General features: G+C 46.4%; 1 protein-coding gene across 1 annotated transcript in view; it reads right to left on the bottom strand.

Annotated features, from left to right (window-relative positions):
* Nucleotides 1-307: 307 nt before the first annotated feature.
* Nucleotides 308-18,463, bottom strand: part of LOC135916407 (cubilin-like) — an 82,236-nt gene continuing 64,080 nt past the window's right edge. Inside the window, exons 8-11 of the mRNA XM_065449757.1 lie at nucleotides 4,711-4,870; nucleotides 3,989-4,102; nucleotides 3,343-3,564; nucleotides 308-2,040 (exon numbers count right to left, since the gene is read on the bottom strand). Of these exons, the coding sequence (XP_065305829.1) occupies nucleotides 1,925-2,040; nucleotides 3,343-3,564; nucleotides 3,989-4,102; nucleotides 4,711-4,870 (612 nt within the window). The 3' untranslated portion in view covers nucleotides 308-1,924. The remainder of the gene's footprint in view (nucleotides 2,041-3,342; nucleotides 3,565-3,988; nucleotides 4,103-4,710; nucleotides 4,871-18,463) is intronic.

Genomic DNA, 18,463 nt, shown 5'->3' on the forward strand with positions numbered 1-18,463 from the left:
TTAAACCACTCCTTTTCAAAAGTTTTGTCAACATTCTCAACATTCTTAGGCTACCAACCTTGTCATTAATAATAACCAATAAGAAATCATTATTATCAGAACACCAAAAGAAAGATAATGAAAGACGTGTTCAATGATGCACCCTAGCGAGCACATTGCCAGAATTTCGTGTATTAACGAAAAATCGCCGGCCCGTACTACGTCCTCTATGCCCATGTCCTTTTTTCCTTCTTCAGCATAGCCAGTCCTTCACGTCAAAGCAGAGCGCTTCCTTCACAACTGGTATGGAAGGTAACATGAAAACTCCTAATTATTTTTTTGTCGGCCATTCTGGGGAGTCTCGACAGCCGCTTCGACCTAAAAGCCGCTTAAACGATTACGTGTCCGTTAAGACAAGCCAATCAATTGAGTCAGAGTGTGGTTCAACGTTTCCTGCATTGCAAAATTTTAGATCCATTTATTTTCATTGGCACAGGCACGCATACAATTTCTGACAGGGGCTTTACATTAAGAGTGTGGCTGCATTCGATTCAATGTCAATTTCAAAAATGACGTGAATACCAATCCGTGACATGAATACGAATAACTAAACCGCAAAAGACCTTTGAGGTCGTTTTACCGTGGCTAAATTTACTCACGGTTAAAAAACTTCGCGAAGCGGCGCCACTAAGTTGCCGCACAGAAAGTTGTTGAGTAGGAAGGTTAATATTTTGCTGTAATGATCATTCGGCAACTCCGGTCGCAGTAACTTACTCACTTTGTAGCGAAGCCTTTCAACGATGAGTGAAATGTTTTGTGCAAGTCGCTCCTATTGGTATTGCAGTAAAACACGTTGTGGGGCTAGTTGGTGCATAGCTTTCAATAGACGAAGCGCCAGTAGTGACGGCACAAGGAACAAAGACAGGAAGCGCCTTCTCCTGTCTTTGTTCCTTCCTAGTGCGCCGTCACTATTGGCGCTTTATATATTGACTCCCATTGGTGCTCTTACAATCTTTGTCAAAGAACTCTATCATGCATGCCTTCAGACCCTATTAGCACAGCACCTCACGTTCTATACTGAGATGTTGTATTTCTTCTCGCTCAAAAATAACGCCTCGCATCGCACACAGTTTTTTTTCTTCGTTTTTTGTTTGTCTCAAATACTAACGCCACACTGCCCCCCGTAGAATACTTATGGTTTCTGCTGGTCTTTTGGCGGCTTAAACATATGCACATACACAGACGTTCAAGTGGTGGAGCGTGCTCTTTTATCGTAAAGAAAATTTGCACAAATATGTAGTACCTCCATAACAGCAATTAAGAGGTGAAGGTCCGCAGTGGTGAGCAGGAGATTTACCGAATGCAATTACAGTTTATTTGACGCTAAGTGGTTCATGACAATCGATGTTTATCCGCGTTAACTATACTTTTGGAATGAAAACATCAACTGGTCGTTCGTACGTGCTTGCAACTTTGAACAGGAGATTCCAGTATTCCAGTCACCATTTTCACAATGCTGCACAAGTGAGTACGCGCACGTTTGTTTTGTGGCGACAGTGAAAATTTGAATAAAGCCTGCCCACCTATACTGTCAGGTTTCGCTCCGTCGTACACGTTTAATTTGCGCCGCAATGATCTGACTAAAGCACTGGTGCTACTATACTAAACGCGATGCCGTTCTCCAAACGGACGCGCACTGCTACGAAACATTTGCAGGTTTGCTTGCTGGCAGCAATCGGCTCTTATGCTGCGCCAGTCGTTGACCGAGAGGAAGCCCAGAGTCCTTAAATCCGCTGCAAAAGCAGTGGCGCAGTGGATGATACGGCGCATATGTTTCGTGCTGCGTTCTTCTTGCGCTCACGTGTCCCAGACCCGCCTACATTGTTGTGCAATTCTAACGAGCCAACCCGGCATCCGGCGACCGCACGGGCCCGGACACGCGTCCTCAACTTGGGGTCTGGTCGATCTCTTCCCACACGACCGACGTGTCAGCAGCCTTTGACTTGGCTGAAACCTCCCGGTGCGGCGGCTCCGTGGCGGGCTGCTCCGCTTTGCTGCATGCTGCGGGGAGAGGTGCAAGTCGAGCGTGACCACGAGTGCTTCAAATCTCTGGCACGGCACAGGCGGACACGAGAGGACCGAAAACGACGACACAAACGCCGATTGTACACAGAAAGGGGAAAAAAAAGGCTATTAATGTTTGATTGTTCTTGGGAAGGCAGCGCTACCCAAACTATCTACGCATAACGTGTAGCAAACCGCTGCCTTCCCAAGCGCATGCACAGATAGCATTTTGTGCCTTACGTCTTTTCTGCCACAGTGTGAACTTTGAGTTTGCGTTGTTCTTTCCGTTCGTCTTGTGTCCGTGTCTTCCACGCCTAACCCTTGAAACCACAAATGCGTGATATGTTAGGCCCGTTGTATTATTATTACTATTAGTATTATCATTATTATTATTATTATTATTATTATTATTATTATTATTATTATTATTATTATTATTATTATTATTATTATTATTATTATTATTATTATTATTATTATTATTAGGTTCATTGCCTGTCCATAAATCCGCTGCGGACATGGTATTTTAGCACACAGTTATCGCGTACCGCGCTTAAGGGAAGAAGTAAATTAATGGTCCAGTGAACAATGCGGCTTTTAAAGTGTTCTATGTTGCAAAGGCGAGACTAACGCTAATTAGCACGGTGGCGTCTTTTATCTGTCTTAACTAATAGCCAAACAGCTGATCTCACACCATAATGAGAAAACATCGCTAATACTTGCCCTCAACATAAAAGGAGGCTAAGCAATTTCTGATTTTACCGTTTATTTTTATTTTATTATATTTTGTTACGAAGTAGGTCAAGTAGCTAAGGTGAATTCAAATCGAAGCAGGGAACTGGCGCTGCCATGTTGTGACGCAATCACGGTATAACTAGGCAGCCGCCACTACCACAGCTTGCTATATACGCAAAGCTAAAGCTGTCCAGTGTGAGGCACACCTCAGGAGACGTTTGCACACGGCGGCAACATCTGCTGCGCAGACCGGAAGATATTTAGATGTAGGAAATCGTGCGCTATAGTCGCAAAAGTACTTTGCAGAGTAAAAGACAGGTGCACATGATTAAGTGCTGATATAAGCTGAAGGAAAACAGCGAATGGTTTACATCTGGCCTCACCGTGGATGCACTTTCTTTCTTTTTTTCTCGTGACGGCAACGCGAGTCGTACGCCACCCGTGCATGTGTACCATACCGTCGCGCACTATATGCACACCCGAACACAGGTGTACGTGAGCACGCGCAACATATACACACGGAGGGATGCAATGCAAATGAGTGGCCGCACGAGGCGCACTCACTCTCGCTGGGCACCGACATGTACACGAACTTGACCACGCCGCCGCAGATGCGCAGCGACAGGGCGTCCTCGCTCGACAGGAAGGCGCGGGGCTCGGGCCGGCTCAGCGTGGCCAACACGGGTGACGTGGGTTGCGTGCCGTCCGCCACTGTGAGCGTGCTCGTGGCGCAGTACTTGCTCTTGCTGAACCGCAGGTCGGTCACGAACAGCGCCAGTCGCTCGCCTGCGCTCGGGTAAGGCACGCGTCAGGGGAAAAGAAAAACGCATGCCATTAGGGTACATTTCCCATCGCTGTATCTTTAGAGACGTAACGAATTCCGTATAAATCTGAAGCTATGAGCAGCATATTTCCACAGTCACGCTAAAGTACCAGTTCGGCGTATATTTGATACATTTATTCACTGTAGTCCTTAAGTTCGAGGGAGTTGCATGGCCAAATTTTACTCTGCATCCTCAAACAATATCAGCAGAGCGAAAGCACAAGCGTGTCGTTTCGCGTTATGCGGGGGCATGTAGCCGCATAATACTGGGGAAAGTGTATGCCTTTGGGTACACCGTCCGCATTGTTTTGGATAAAGTGCCTTTGTGATGTTATTCGTCAGAATTGCTCTTTCAGATCCCCAAAATTATGTGTTCTCAACACTTACCCTTTGGCGCGTACACATTCCAGCTGCACTCAGACTCGTGCTCGTAAAGCTTGGGAAAGCCGAAGGACTGCGACATGCCACCGGTCCGGTTAGCGATCACCATTGTCTCGCACACTGCGGATTCGACATGGCAACGACTCAGTTCAGCTGAACATTACCGGCCTAAGAGGGACCTGAAGTATGCTGCCACTTCACGATTTATTTTCAGTGTTCAAAAGACACATTCAGTACGTGCTTTATCTTGAGTGTAGCAGACTTCAACTGTCCCACGTGCAGCCCTTAGCACAGGGGCTGTGTTCTGCAGCTGAACATAAGATACTTGGATCAAACCCTGAACCGCAGCGTCCGCATTCAGATAGAGGTGAAATGCAACTGTTGATTTGCATTACAGGATCCCAGATGTAGTGCAAACACTGTCACGATGTCTTGGCGAAACTTCACCACCACCTCTGCCCACCCCCAGGAAAAAAAATTCTGGGATGCATTGCAGATGTCGAGGCTGTGTCGTCACTCGCCAACAGACACCGAAAGTCCCCAGCTGGGCATGCAGACTCTGAAATACGCCTGGAGCGACAGCCTCCTCAACATGCTCGCAATAATCGTGGCTACATAGACAGAAAAACGAGACTGCGCAATAACCCGAGCCTACAATAGCAAAGCAACAAAAGTGTTTCCCTCGTGTCTTTGTTCGTCTGCATGCACGCACGCTCAAGTGTGTGTACCTGATCGAAATCTCAGTCTGAAGTGCGTGTGGGAGTCCCGATGCTCGACGTGCAGCTTGACACGCACCTCGTTGTCGATGCCCACCACGGGCGGCGGAGGCTCGGCCGCACAGCGGCGGGGCATCAGCTGCATGTGGCTGCCCTGGTTCAGGAAGTAGGCCTGCGCCACGATGCAGCGGTTAGAGACAGCCGCGCTTGTCAGCTGGGTTCTGCACGCTTGCTGACGTCGAAACGACGGCATGCCGAAGCAGTTCTGTCTAAATGGGACCCCATATAGCGCCATTTAAGCACGGGACAATAAACTCTCACAATGGCTAGATGGTGAATACGTGACCCACCCACACACAGCAGGAAACAAACAATATCGCACTGAAGATGTCGCTTGTACTACACAAGGGAAATTCTTGTTTTTTAAATACTGCTGGTATAAAGCACTTTCGAAAGTTTTTTGCGGCAGGACACTTCTGAAGTGATGACTCTACGCGTAAAGGTACAGGCGCACGCGACATGAAGTTTAGAGCGTGGCCGTCGACCATTCAAGCAGTTGTTCTGTAGGAGGCGCTTTCTGCGCGAGAGAGAAGACTAGCAGTGTGTTCAATGGCGCTGGTTGGTTCATCCTTAGAATAAAAACAGGAACAGCGCAACACAGGACGAGCGAGTAAAGAGCTCAGGACAGAGCGCTGACTAGCAACCAAATGCTTTATTTGCAGAAGCAGCATATAAAGACATCATTAAATGCGACATAAAAACAGAAAAAGAGGTATAAGAAGAATAAGCGTAAGCCACGGAGATAATCCAGTCTTTTGTTGAGAACGTGAGGGACGCAGAACTGACGCACGCGTTACCACTTTTGAATATGCAAAATGCCTCAAAGATTTCCCGCAGGTTGTGCAAAATAGTCAACAGGGTCGATACTGTCGCGCGCAAAAGCTGCTATAAGAATCATGTTCGCGGCTTCATTGACTGTGCAACGCAGGTCGCCTATAAAATACCGCTCGATTATAAACGTTGCTATATCGGGCAAATGGGCAGGTGCATTAATGATCGCCTGCGCGAGCATGTCGCTTCGCTCAAAGGAAACCCGTACAGTCATCTGGCTGCCCACTGTAACACGTGTGGTTGCACCCCGATCTTTAAGAAGTGCGAAATAATTGGCAGATATAGTGAAAAGCGTACGTGGGAAATCTTTGAGGCATTTTGCATATTCAAAAGTGGCGATGCGTGCGTCAGTTCTGCGTCCCTCACGCTCTCAACAAATAAACTGGATTATCTCCGTGGCTGACGCTTATCCTTCTCATCCCTCTTTTTCTGTTCTTTATGTCACATTCAATGATGTCTTTATATGCTGCTTCTGCAAATAAAACATTTGATTGCTAGTCAGCGCTCTGTCCTGTGCTCTTTACTCGCTCGTCCTGTGTTGCGCTGTTCCTGTTTTTATTCTAGAGAAAACTAGATTACATGGGCTGATTTCCCTTCTCTGCTTTTCCATGCAGCGGTCGCCACTCCCTTTAATTTGCACTTGCAATCTGCTTAGGTCTTTTCTTTCTTCGACGACCACTTTTTCTTTTCTAAACGCTAGTCTGACACATGTGAGCCCGCCGGGGTTGCTCAGTGGCTATTGTGTTAGGCTGCTGAGCACAAGGTCGCGGGATCAAACCCCGGCCACGGCGGCCGCATTTCGATGGGGGCGAAATTCGAAAACACCCGTGTACATAGATTTAGGTGCACGTTAAAGAGCCCCAGGTGGTCGAAATTTCCGGAGTCCTCCACTACGGCGTGCCTCATAATCAGAAAGCGGTTTTGGCACGTAAAACCCCAAAATTTTAGCCTGACACATGTTTACAGTTACACCGATAACGAGTCGGGCTACTATTATATATGTGAAGAATGAGAAGAAAGGGAACCGAGGGGCCCGATTTTTATTAAACATATCGTAAGAAGCCAACAATTATAGACACCATGGACAAAATAGGAGAAATTACTTCAACTTACTAATTGAATTACATAAACGATAAGTTATCGAAAATGAATATGGATGAAAAAACAACTGACCGCAGGTGGGGAACGACCCCACGTTTTGGCATTACGCGTGCGAGGCTTTTACCAATTGAGCTACCACGGCGCCGTTTTCCCATTGACTTTCTTGGGTATTTATGACGTTACTACTAGAACTAACTGTGGAAGTGTAAGCCTCCATGTTGTTTTTTCACCCATTTTCATTATGTTTTACTATTCCTTTAATTCAATTCGTAAGCACAAGTAATTTCCCCTATGTTGTCATAGGTGCGATTGATTGTTGGCTTTATATATATATATATATATATATATATATATATATATATATATATATATATATATATATATATATATATATATATATATTGACACGTGGACTTGCCTATCTTTATCGGGCGGCCACGTTACGCCGCCTAACAAATGTTATCGCACAGCGCAGGACGCGCCTGCATGTATCAGAAGTTTCTGGAATGTTGTCGATGCTTCTATACACTGTCTGATGTCGCCAAACCTTGTGTTATCTGATTTCATCGCGTGACGCGAATGGTATAGAACTTTGTGGAAGACACGCGGGTCCCAGCGATTAGTCTGGAACATTCGACAACTGCTGTATAAAAGCCGACGCGCTTGACCCGCTGTGTTCGCTGAGCAAAACCAAGCAATAATGTTCTTATTGCCCGTTCCTGACCTCGTTGAGACGCGGTGTACAACATCGATGTCGTCGTCAGAAACCGGACAGTACATTTTTTCACCGACAGCTTTCACGATCGCAAGACAGTTCTCACCCTGTGTACATTCTACTCCCTTGATTTCCACATTGTTTATTCTTGAGCGCTGCTCAAGTTCTGACAGGCGTTTGCCGAGTGCTTCATTCTCCGTTTATAGTTCTTTGTTAGCTGCGGTCAAAGTAGCATTTTGAGCTCGAGCTTCTTCAACCATTGAGTTGAGCATGTCGACACTTTTAATTAGAGACTCCATTTCTCGTGTCAGTTCAGCAACGTTTAGTTCTGTTGATAGCTTCAGCGAACACTTTTTTATAAGATCAGCGACTGCCTCGTCACATCGACCCTTGAACATGGCTTCTAACTGATCAATTCGTTTCGCAAGCTCCGCACAAGTAGGCATAGTGGCAAGCACAAAAATAATATGAGCACCTGGAGCAGCAGCACTCACGGAAGAAACAGTACATTGAATAAATGCTTGAGCAGCAGCGGCACTAACCTGCAAAAGCAAGCAGAATGTTTTTCCTGAAATTCGTAGTTTCCAGCCGTGACCACTGCTGCAAAATGATGCCAATGATGATGTCAGGTTTAATTCTCGTCATCCTGCCAGCCACAAGACGTCCGTAGTGTCGTCCCTGATAACACGCGCCGTACGCGTCTGCTCAGGCGACGATGCAATGAATAAGGAATTACGGACGATCCACCGTGAACTAACCCGCAGCGGCTACCCTAGTCGTTTCATATGCATATGAAACGACCCCAGTCGTTTCATATGCAGGACCGAGAAGCAGATATTAGAGCCAAGCTCGGAGAACAACACGACAGTCTGTGCACGTGCAGCCATCCCTTACGTCCAAGGAATCAGCGAGGCATTGTCGCGCGTATTTTCAAAATACGACTTGCGCATTGCCCACATCCCGACGAGCAAGCTCCGGAACCAGCTAATGAATGTGAAAGACAGGTTACCTGTTGAATAATTCCCAGGAGTTCTGTATAGGATACCATGCGCTGATTGCCACAAAGTACATATTGGTGAAACAGGTAAGTTCTCCAGACGCCTCAAGGACCATAAACGTCACGTAAGAAATAATAGTCACACGACGAACGCCCTTGCCGAGCATGCGCATGAACATAATCACAAGATTGACTGGGACAATGCCACTGTAGTTGCCAAAAAAAGAACATGTCATCCCGACGGCTGCTAGAATCTCTAATCATTCAAGCGCCGCCAGCTACGATGAACCGGACACCAGTGACTATGCCTGCCATTTACGCACGTTCGTCACGTCACGTGCTGGCTATATAAGTGACGACGATTTCCTGTCCAACTCAGTGAACAAGGAACCCGTACGCGGTTCCGAAACGTCGGATTATTCATCAGACTTGTTCAGTGACCGTGATCCCCTTCATTTCCATGCCTGACCAGACGAACTTTCGTCAAACCCTTGATTATTATAGTTCGTACTTTGTCTTAAACCAGATTATAATATTTTGAAAACCTGGAGTTGTTGTTATTCATGAGACTAAGATCAGTAAGACTGGGAATACATAATTGAATATTTATAAGACGAGACATGACGATCAGTAATTTATGACTAACACGTTTGCCTAGGGGTAAAATATTTCGGTTACAAAAAATGGGGGCTGATGGAGATGAAAATGGGTTTGAGGTGCTCAGTCCTAAAGCTTGCTTTTGCAAACGTTCAAGGTGTCCAAGATGCAACCAATATGTATTGCGCTACGAGGATAGGCAGTACAACACATGAGAATGAATAAATGCCTAATATAGGGAAAGAATGACATATGTTTCAAAGTAAGAGCGAGTTTTGATAATATGACTGCCAAAAGAAATTTTTGAATCAGTGACAGAGCATGATTACGGAATTTTCCATGTTTATCCAAGATGACTCCAAGAAATTTTGTAGACGCAGATGTATGAATGAGGTGTCCACAAAGTGTCGCCGCTAAGGAAGAAATGTTTGGCGATAACTGAGGGGAATGAACACCATGAATTTTGTCTTCGATGGTTTGATACGTAATGCGTCCGTCACGCACCATGAATGAACGTTGTTTAAATCGACATTTAGTAGGTCTTATAGCGTAAGTGCATGTATGGTAAAAATTGTGGTATCATCAGCATAAAAGAGAGCGGTAGTGTGTTTCCATCTAAAGGGTAAACCTTTAATAGCAAGAATAAAAGGGGCCCCAAGATTGATCGCCGGGAACCCCTATGTTAGTGATTTTCGGTGTCCAGAAATAAACATTTACTTTAGCAACATGGCGTCCAATAAGTAAGGTAGCTTTGAATCGGTTGTAAAGGTGATCCAAATATGTCGTAAGAATCAATATTCCGTAACACTCAATCAATAGAGCGTGAGGGATAGGTGAAGGCAACTCGTTTGCAGACAGAATTTACTTTTTTGTAGAACTTTACGCAACATTCGCGAAATCATAAAACGGGATAAAATTCGAAAAGCTTACTAAAAATTCGGGAGACTTTGTAGGTATCCTGTTACCAATTTTACAATTGCACAATTTTATCGCTCTCGATAGGATTATTTCATTGCGATTGCGTCATTAATGCCCCTTTGATTTATTTCACCCCTTTGACGATTCCTTTCTGGTTGCTCGCTGCAGTACACCTGGCTGCTTCCACCTTGAACGAATTTGCGACGATCTGCGCGGGCCTTAAATTTATACTTGCAGAGTGCTTCGTCGTGGGCGTTGGAGGGGTTGGTGTGGCAGCGCACTTCTCATCTTCATTATATTCGTGCCCAAGTTAGAATATCCGCGTTGGAACTTTCAAATGCTTCGTACCTAACATAATTTTAAGCTTGTCTTGGTGTAAGAATTATTTACAAGAGTCATTTTACTGCGACACCAATCAGAACACTATAAGAGGCGCATTGCCCCACCACCATGGTGCTGTCGCGGTATCGACGCGCATGCGCCCTGTAGGCTTAGATTGGCTACACAAACACGCGTAGCGTGTTTATCTGCAAAAGCGTTGAAGCCAAGTCGACCTCGAGCAGGGTATGAGACCAGCCCGCTAGTGTTCCCCCGCGATGTGACACGAGGGATGAACCTCGCTCAGCCGGCCAGGCTTCCAGTCCTGCTGGCATGAGCGTTGGGTCAGCATCGCTCCCATTGAGTTGCGGTGTGTTTATACCTCGGTGCATACACACTGTACTGAGCGCAAAGGACGGCAAAACATTAACTGGCAGCTAGGCGAGTTGGCACAAGGCTTGTTTCTTCGAAACGGCGCCACAGAAAGACACCAGCACGAAATGGCGGTGCTTGTGTTCGTATGGTGTCATTCTGCGTTCGTGGTTTTTTTTTTTTTTACGAAGAAATGGACAGTAAACGTCAATCCAACGCTGGCAAACTCCGACAGTCTTCTCCGTCGATCTCATCGCGTGCGCCATCGAGGTGCGACGCCACCTTCCGACGTTGCTCGACGCGCCATCGTGCGCCTTGTGCCTGCGATTTTCCTGCGTGCTGCCAAGCAGCGCATGCCTCGCGAGCTGCGTCCCGCCATGCCACGTATTGTTACAACACCCTGCGAGGAGCGCGAGTTCAGCGCTGAACCTTAATTGTTATCGCTATTAACATTTCACCTTTCGGGCGAAATTATAACCTTTCTACAGGTGTTACAGTCGAGCGCTTCTGCAAAGGACGTCTCTACAGCTAAATCACCTGTGTAACAAAGCAGTAATTCTGTCCCGGTTTAATGTGAGCCATGCTGTCCAAGACCTTTACAACCTAGTGACCTGTCTAACGAATGGCTTTGGAGGCTCCAAGCGATGCATTATGAAGGCGTTCGACTGTATGCGTATAATCCTTGCATGGCGTTTACAACATTAAGCGTATGTACATAATAGTCTTGAACAACAAAATGACTTGAGAGAAATTTTTTTGACCAGCTATCTCTTCTGTCGACCTTTTCATGTTAGCTGTGCACCTGCTCCGCTAGAAAAAGTTTTGTACGCTGTTTTAATGTCCCTGCAGTTTCATTACGCATTAAAGGGCGGGCCCAAGCCGGGCGGTAAAATTCGGTCCGTGCTGTGCTAGCAGTAGGAGCCGTCTCACCGCACAAAATGCATGTATAGCTGGATTTTAGTTCTCCTGAGTGAATGCTTTCTTTAGCGGTGGTGATGGGCCTGCTCCCAAGAAAGAATGAAATAACGCATACGCATCTCGTCTATATATAGAGGACTCCGGTGAGACATATGAGTCCAGAAGTTAGGTAGTGCTTCAAGCCGGGAAAAGCCGCGCTGAATAAACGTGGATCCATAATAGAATCTGATTTTTTATGTGTAAAAGTCAATGTCACGTAGTAGAACAGCAGCAGCATTGCGTCGGAAGATAAGCGTATCGCCAGAGCAGCCAATTTCATCGCCTGCGCTGGAGGTTTCTCAATAATGTGCGTATTGCTATCTTTCGGGTTACTATACAATCTTTTTATTTTATCGTTAACATAATTTTTTTTAATATCCTGAGGCATGCGGCCCAATGCAACTGCCTGAGCGAAATTGCTCTGCACGTGAACATTATTTGCACTAAGAAGCAAAATTAATGTTTGAATAATTAGCCACGTTTCGCAATAATCTTTAAATTAATTACTTTGCAGCACATTTCAATTTACGAATTGCAGCCGGTCGCTTCGAACGCTGTATCCACTAAGAACGAACTATTAGGATGATACCAGTTTCGGCCTATATGCATTAGAAATATTGTGACGAAATGCATTGGTATTCCAGTAACTCTTGAGCTTCACTACCTAAAGAGGCGTTCTGTTTAAAAAGAAAGTAGAGCAACAGTGCATTTTTAGAAGTTTGACAGTGCTTATCTCGAAATTGGCGCTAGTTTCAAAATTCGTTCGAAGTCAATGCCCCTTTGAAATCAATGGTTTCAATACGTGCGTTGCATATGTGCTCTAAAGTAATAAGTTCAGAAATTATTTAATGAAAATTAGCTTATTAGTCATTATGCATTATTACCAGTGTATGTAATGCTCGCTTCTTTGAGTAATTCCTCTCAGTGAGTCAATTAGTGCTATATGCAACACGTTATATTTAAAAAAAGAACGTTAACATTAAAATGAAATCACCCGGTATACCGGGTGGTCATATTTAGGTTTGACATAATCTTTAAAAATCCCCTGGGGCAGATGGCATAATTCCGTTCCATGAGATGGAATGTTCAAAGAAATTGGCATTACTTGCATGGTTAATCTAAACGCATTAAGCTAATTAATAGCAATTAACTAATTTATTTTTAATTACGTTACGCCACATCTTGCAAAATGCGGATTGTAGCCATGAGTTGGCAAGGCGCATCCACTTACAGAGGTATCTTCCCATCTGGTTAACCTCCCTGCCTGTCCCCTTTCTTCTCTCTCTCTTTTGCGAGATATAAATTGCCGAAGCATGCGACGAGATACATGGGCGTTCCAGTTACTATTGTGCTTTAATGCATAACAGAGCGTTTTATAAAAATGTAGGTGGAACAATGCATTTTTACAGCGAGCTTGTGGCGCATATCTCAAGACTCGTGGCATCCTGAAAAGTTTTTCCTGGTGGATATGCCTTGCAAACTAACCGACTAGAATCGTAAACAGTCATATGTGCCGTAATGTAATTAATTAAGAGTTAATTCGTGAGCTTCTGTCAATTAGTTGATTATGTGTTTCGATTCCTCGTGCATATCCGCCACTTCGAGTAATCCAGATCAAGGACTCCAATACCTGCCACCACCGATTTTTGAAAATTCCGTAATGACAATCCCGTTAGACGCCGAATAAACATTTTCCTTCACAGGCGCCGCTATATTGCGTAAGCAGTTGCACCATCTATGGGAAGTCGGCATGCTAGCTTGGACTCCATGTTGTATGCCATGGTATACATATGCCCGGAGGCAGTTTTTGGTTGTTCTCGCGCTGTCTACTAATTAAGCATGACGGGGCGCCTTCTAAGTGGGAAACGGTTCAGCGAGACGTGTTGAAGTGATATACGACTGCATGACCGGAGTTTCTGCTGGCGCTGAGGCAGACGAAATACCCAGCACCATGTTAAAAAAAAAAAACTAAATTAAGCGGTCACCCAGGACGATGTTAAAAATATTGAATTATGGGGTCACCCAGCCCGATGTTAAAAATATTAAATTATGGCGTTTTACGTGCCAAAACCACGATCCCATGAGTGACGCCGTAGGGGCGAACTTCGGAATAATTTTGACCACCTGGGGTTCTTTAAGGTGAACCTAGATCTAAGTACACAGGGGTTTTTACATTTCGCCCCCATCGAAAAGCGGCCGCCGTGGCTGGGATTTGATTCCGCGACCTCGTGCTTAGCAGCGCAACACCAAAGCCACTAAGCAACCGCGCAGGGTTCCCAGCGCGATGTGTGCGCGCGTGTGTGAGCCGACAATCAGTCTCGGAGACCAGTACGTGGGAGAAACATCGCGAACTCCACTACCCGACTATGGTGGAGCGCCTAACGAGGCGTTGGACGCCCCCATCACAGAAGCGGAAGTGCGAGCAGAGATTGTAAGACTCAGAACGAAGTCGGCTCCGGGCCCTGACGGGGTAACGAACAAAATGCTTAGGAACTTAGACGATGATTCCATTAGTTATCTAACGAAGTACATGCAGGAATGTTGGGAAAAAGGCGAGCTCCCACAACAGTGGAAGACGGCAAGCATTATTTTAATACCAAAACCCGGGAAGCCTCCGCAATTGGAAAACTTACGGCCAATTTCCTTAACTTCATGCGTGGAGAAATTGATGGAGAACGTCGTCCAGACCAGATTGATGGGCTTTATGGAGCAGGGCGATCTGTGGCCACATGAGATGGTCGGGTTCCGACCTCACTTGTGTACGCAGGACGTCATGCTCCAAATCAAACATGATATAATAGACTCAAGGTCTAAAGATGCAAAAGCAATTCTGGGACTGGACCTCACGAAGTCTTTTGACAACGTAAAGCATGAGGCGGTCCTGGAAGGGCTGAGCAAGATTAGTGTAGGTACCAGGACATATCGATACATCAGAGACTTCCTGACGGGAAGAACTGCTTGCATGAGGTTCCAAACGCTGGAATCACCCACAATTGAGCTAGGGAGTAAGGGTACGCCCCAAGGATCAGTGCTGTCTCCCCTACTCTTCAACGTGGCTATGAGAGAACTACCCGACCAATTGGCAAAACTCGAGGGATTAAAATTTAGTATATATAGGGATGATATCACCCTCTGGGTAAACCGGGGAAGTGATTCAGCCGTCGAAAGCCTGCTCCAGGCCGCCACCGACATCATAGTCGATTACGCGACCGAGAGAGGCCTAGCATGCTCACCGCAGAAATCAGAATCGTTTATATACAATCCGAAACACTTAAGGTGCAAGGCACCGTCGGAGATTAAAATTAAAGTGGCGGGTAAAGAGGTACCAATAGTAGAGCAAATTAGAATCTTGGGCCTGATTCTCCAGTCACACGGCCACAATGGCGAGACCGTCAAGAGGCTGCAGAATCACGCAATGCAGACTATGAGTCTAATTAGGCGGGTGGCCAGGAAAGGCCGAGGGCTAAAGGAGAAAAATTTAATTAAACTAATACAGGCGTACATATTCAGCCGGGTGAGCTATGCAACGCCATATCTTGATTTGAAAGTGGTGGAAAAAGAAAAGATTGATTCTCTAATGAGAAAATGCGTAAAACGAGCGCTGGGACTGCCCATGTGTACATCAACAGAGAGATTGATGGCTTTAGGAGTGCACAACACATGGGCGGAACTGGCGGAAGCGGTGCGAACCTCTCAAATTGAGAGACTTAGCACCACGAGGACAGGAAGAGCCATATTGGCCAAAGTTGGAATAAATCCGGACAGAGGCCCCACCCAAAAGGTGGAAGTAGATAGGGAAGTTAGAAAAAGTCTGATTATTCCCCCCCTGCCAAAAAACATGCACCCGGAACATAGCAAAGACAGGAGGCATAAACGAGCCGAAGCATTAAAAATTAGATTCGGTAATATTTCGGAACATGAGGTGGCCTACGTAGACGCGGCGGGAGGTAGCGGCAGTTTTACGGTGGCAACGGCCGTCAGCGGCCGGGGTATTCCCGTGACCGCTGTCACTCTGCGCGGGCGCAACATAGAAGTTGCCGAGGAAATTGCGATCGCATTATCTTGCACTGGAACGGACGCGAAATTTGTGATCAGTGACAGCAAAACTGCCATACAAAATTTTAGCAAGGGAAGGATCTCGCCCTTAGCGGCCAGAATCCTAGGCCAGAGAAAGCTAGAAAGAAAAATTCAAATAATTTGGACTCCGGCGCACGAAGCCGTCCCCGGCAACGAGGCGGCCCACGAGCTGGCTCGAGACCTCTACCGCCGAGCCGCTACGGGGCCCCTCGATGACCGAGGGAGCGGAGAGCGCATGCTAAAATATGGGGAGATCACGCAGCATTATAGATTGGCTCGTAGACTGGTATCCCCGCCAGACCCAAAATTAAACAACAAACAAGCAGTCGCGTGGAGACGACTACAAACTTATACATATCCGCACCCGGTTATGGCGAACCACATGTTCCCCGAGGCCAGGAGCGATAAATGTAATCTTTGTGGGGCGAGAGGGACCCTCGACCACATAATATGGGAATGCCCGTACTCTCCCGGGGGAACGCACAAAATAAATAGTAGAGACACCTGGGAGACCCTGCTGCGCAGCTCAGACTCTGAGCTCCAGCTCCGCCTCGTCCAACTGGCTGAAGAGGCTGCTGGGACCCAAGACCTCCCAGCCTGCATCTGAGGCCGCGGCACTCGCCCCCTGACCTACGTGTCGGGGGATGGGTAGATCACCTTTTCCGTTGGACATTAAAGTTTATTCTATCTATCTATCTCGGAGACCAGCGCTGTGCATTTCTGAAAACTTGTTTCGCGAATGTGACATTACTACAGCATTCTCACCCTCATTCGAAGCTGTGGTTTAGCAGCAACGACTAGTCACCAAACATAAGACGCAGCAACGTGAGGCACCCGCTGCGGTGCTTGAAGGTTGTGGTACTGCGTTGCTAAGCACAAGGTTGCCGAATTAAATCCCGGGCCACGGTGGGCGTATTTCGATGGAGCCGAAATGCAAAAACGCCCATGACCCGTGTATTGAGGGCACGTTGAAGATCCCCTGGTGGTACAAATTCGGAGTCCCCCACTACGGCGTGCCTCACGATCAAATCGTGGTTATGGCACGTACAACCACAGAATTCATTCACATTCATTCATTCATTCAACAGCGTGGGTACCGTTCTTCTGCGGAATAGGTGGTGCTGTTTACATCGACAAGAGTTCAAATTGTTATCTGGGCTGCGCACTGAAGTCAAAGCTGAGCAGTTTTGTTTACCTCCTTTGCGTCGTTGCAGGAACAAGATGGGGCCCCTCGGAGTCATCATTACTCCAGTTGTACCAAGCACTATTCGTAGGGTATATACATACGGTACAGCATGCCGGCGCTCTCAAGCATGTGACTTAGCTGTGTGCGCATGCTGGATAGCATTCAAGCTCGAGCATTGCGCACATGTTTGGGCCTCCCAAGATGCACGTCAGCCAACCGAACAAAAGCGGAAGCTCGTGCTTGTCCTATTGGTGTCTACTTGCCCTGCGAGCCTCTTCGAATGTACCTTCGTGTGTTGACCCGACACAGGCACCATCCACTGTCGTCACTCCCTGCCAGCCACCCAGGTTCCAGCTTTTCAAGGACTCCATCGCGTTATCCGAATATTCTGCCGTCAGGATTTTCTCCCGCCTGTATTCCCAGAGTACCCCCGTGGGTCCCGCCTAAACCTTTCCTTACACTGCAGATCCCTGGAATTACAAAAAAAACTAATCCATTGCATCCATTGGCCTCGTGCAAGTTACGCTGTTTCCAATTTCTGCAGAGTATGGAGGTACTGTACAAGTGTATACCGATGGATCTGACACACCATATGCCTCCACTGCAGCCTTCGTCATCCCACGTATGATCATCGCTCGGCGGTTTAAACTACACCATTGGTCAACATCAACTGCAGCAGAACTTGTTGCTATCCGGGAGGCACTTCGATTTCTCTCCGAGGAGCCTCCTCACACATAAACGATGTTGTGCGATTCCAAGCCAGCTCTTCAAACGATTGACTGTGTCCTCAAACTGGGCCCATATTATTCAATGGCTATAGTAAGTACAGAGCATCTCGATCATGCAAATAGAAGTGACTACAATGTCACCTTTCAGTGGACGCCTTCACATTGTGGCGTGATAGGGAACGAACAGGCAGACGCTGAAGCGAAAACTGCTTTAAATAATGCTTCTGAAGTACACATTCCGTTCTCCCGAGCAGACACAAACGCCCTACTTCGTTGCGTGATACGCAACCGTACTTTGTAACACTGGACCCTACCAGATCGACGACACAAGTGAGTACATAAATGGGACCAAGAAATGAAGTGCTTGTTTACCTCACAAGCTCAAAAGAAGCCAAGCAAGCTTGGTGTACCGAATTCGCCTTGGTGTCGCATTCACCAACCGTTATAGACATCTGACAGGTTGCAGTGACAGTAGCCCAAACTGTGAATACTGTCAGGTACCCAAAACACTTGATGAAATATTTTGCGTTTGTCCCGCGTACGCGCAACAACGTCAGCAACTGGTCTCTTGCATTGCAAACGTCGATAAGAGGCCGCTATCAGACGAGTTTCCTTTAGGTCCTTGGCCGTTCTTGTCTCTGTTCCGCCCGACAAATTAATCTTCAAACTTAGAATTATTGGCATACCTGACATTTTCATAAACTGGATTATTGCTTACCTAACCAAACGCACTCAGCACGTTACAATTGGTGAACATAGCTCTGCCACTGTCCCAGTCACATCAGGGGTGCTCCAAGGTAGTGTCTTGGGGCATTTTACTGTTTCTAATATATATAAATGACGCCGTTAAAACCATAACTCCTGGTGTGCAACTTAGACTGTTTGCCGATGATTGTATTTTGTACAGT

This window comes from Dermacentor albipictus, chromosome 1, assembly GCF_038994185.2.
Source record: "Dermacentor albipictus isolate Rhodes 1998 colony chromosome 1, USDA_Dalb.pri_finalv2, whole genome shotgun sequence".
Lineage (NCBI taxonomy): Eukaryota > Metazoa > Arthropoda > Arachnida > Ixodida > Ixodidae > Dermacentor > Dermacentor albipictus.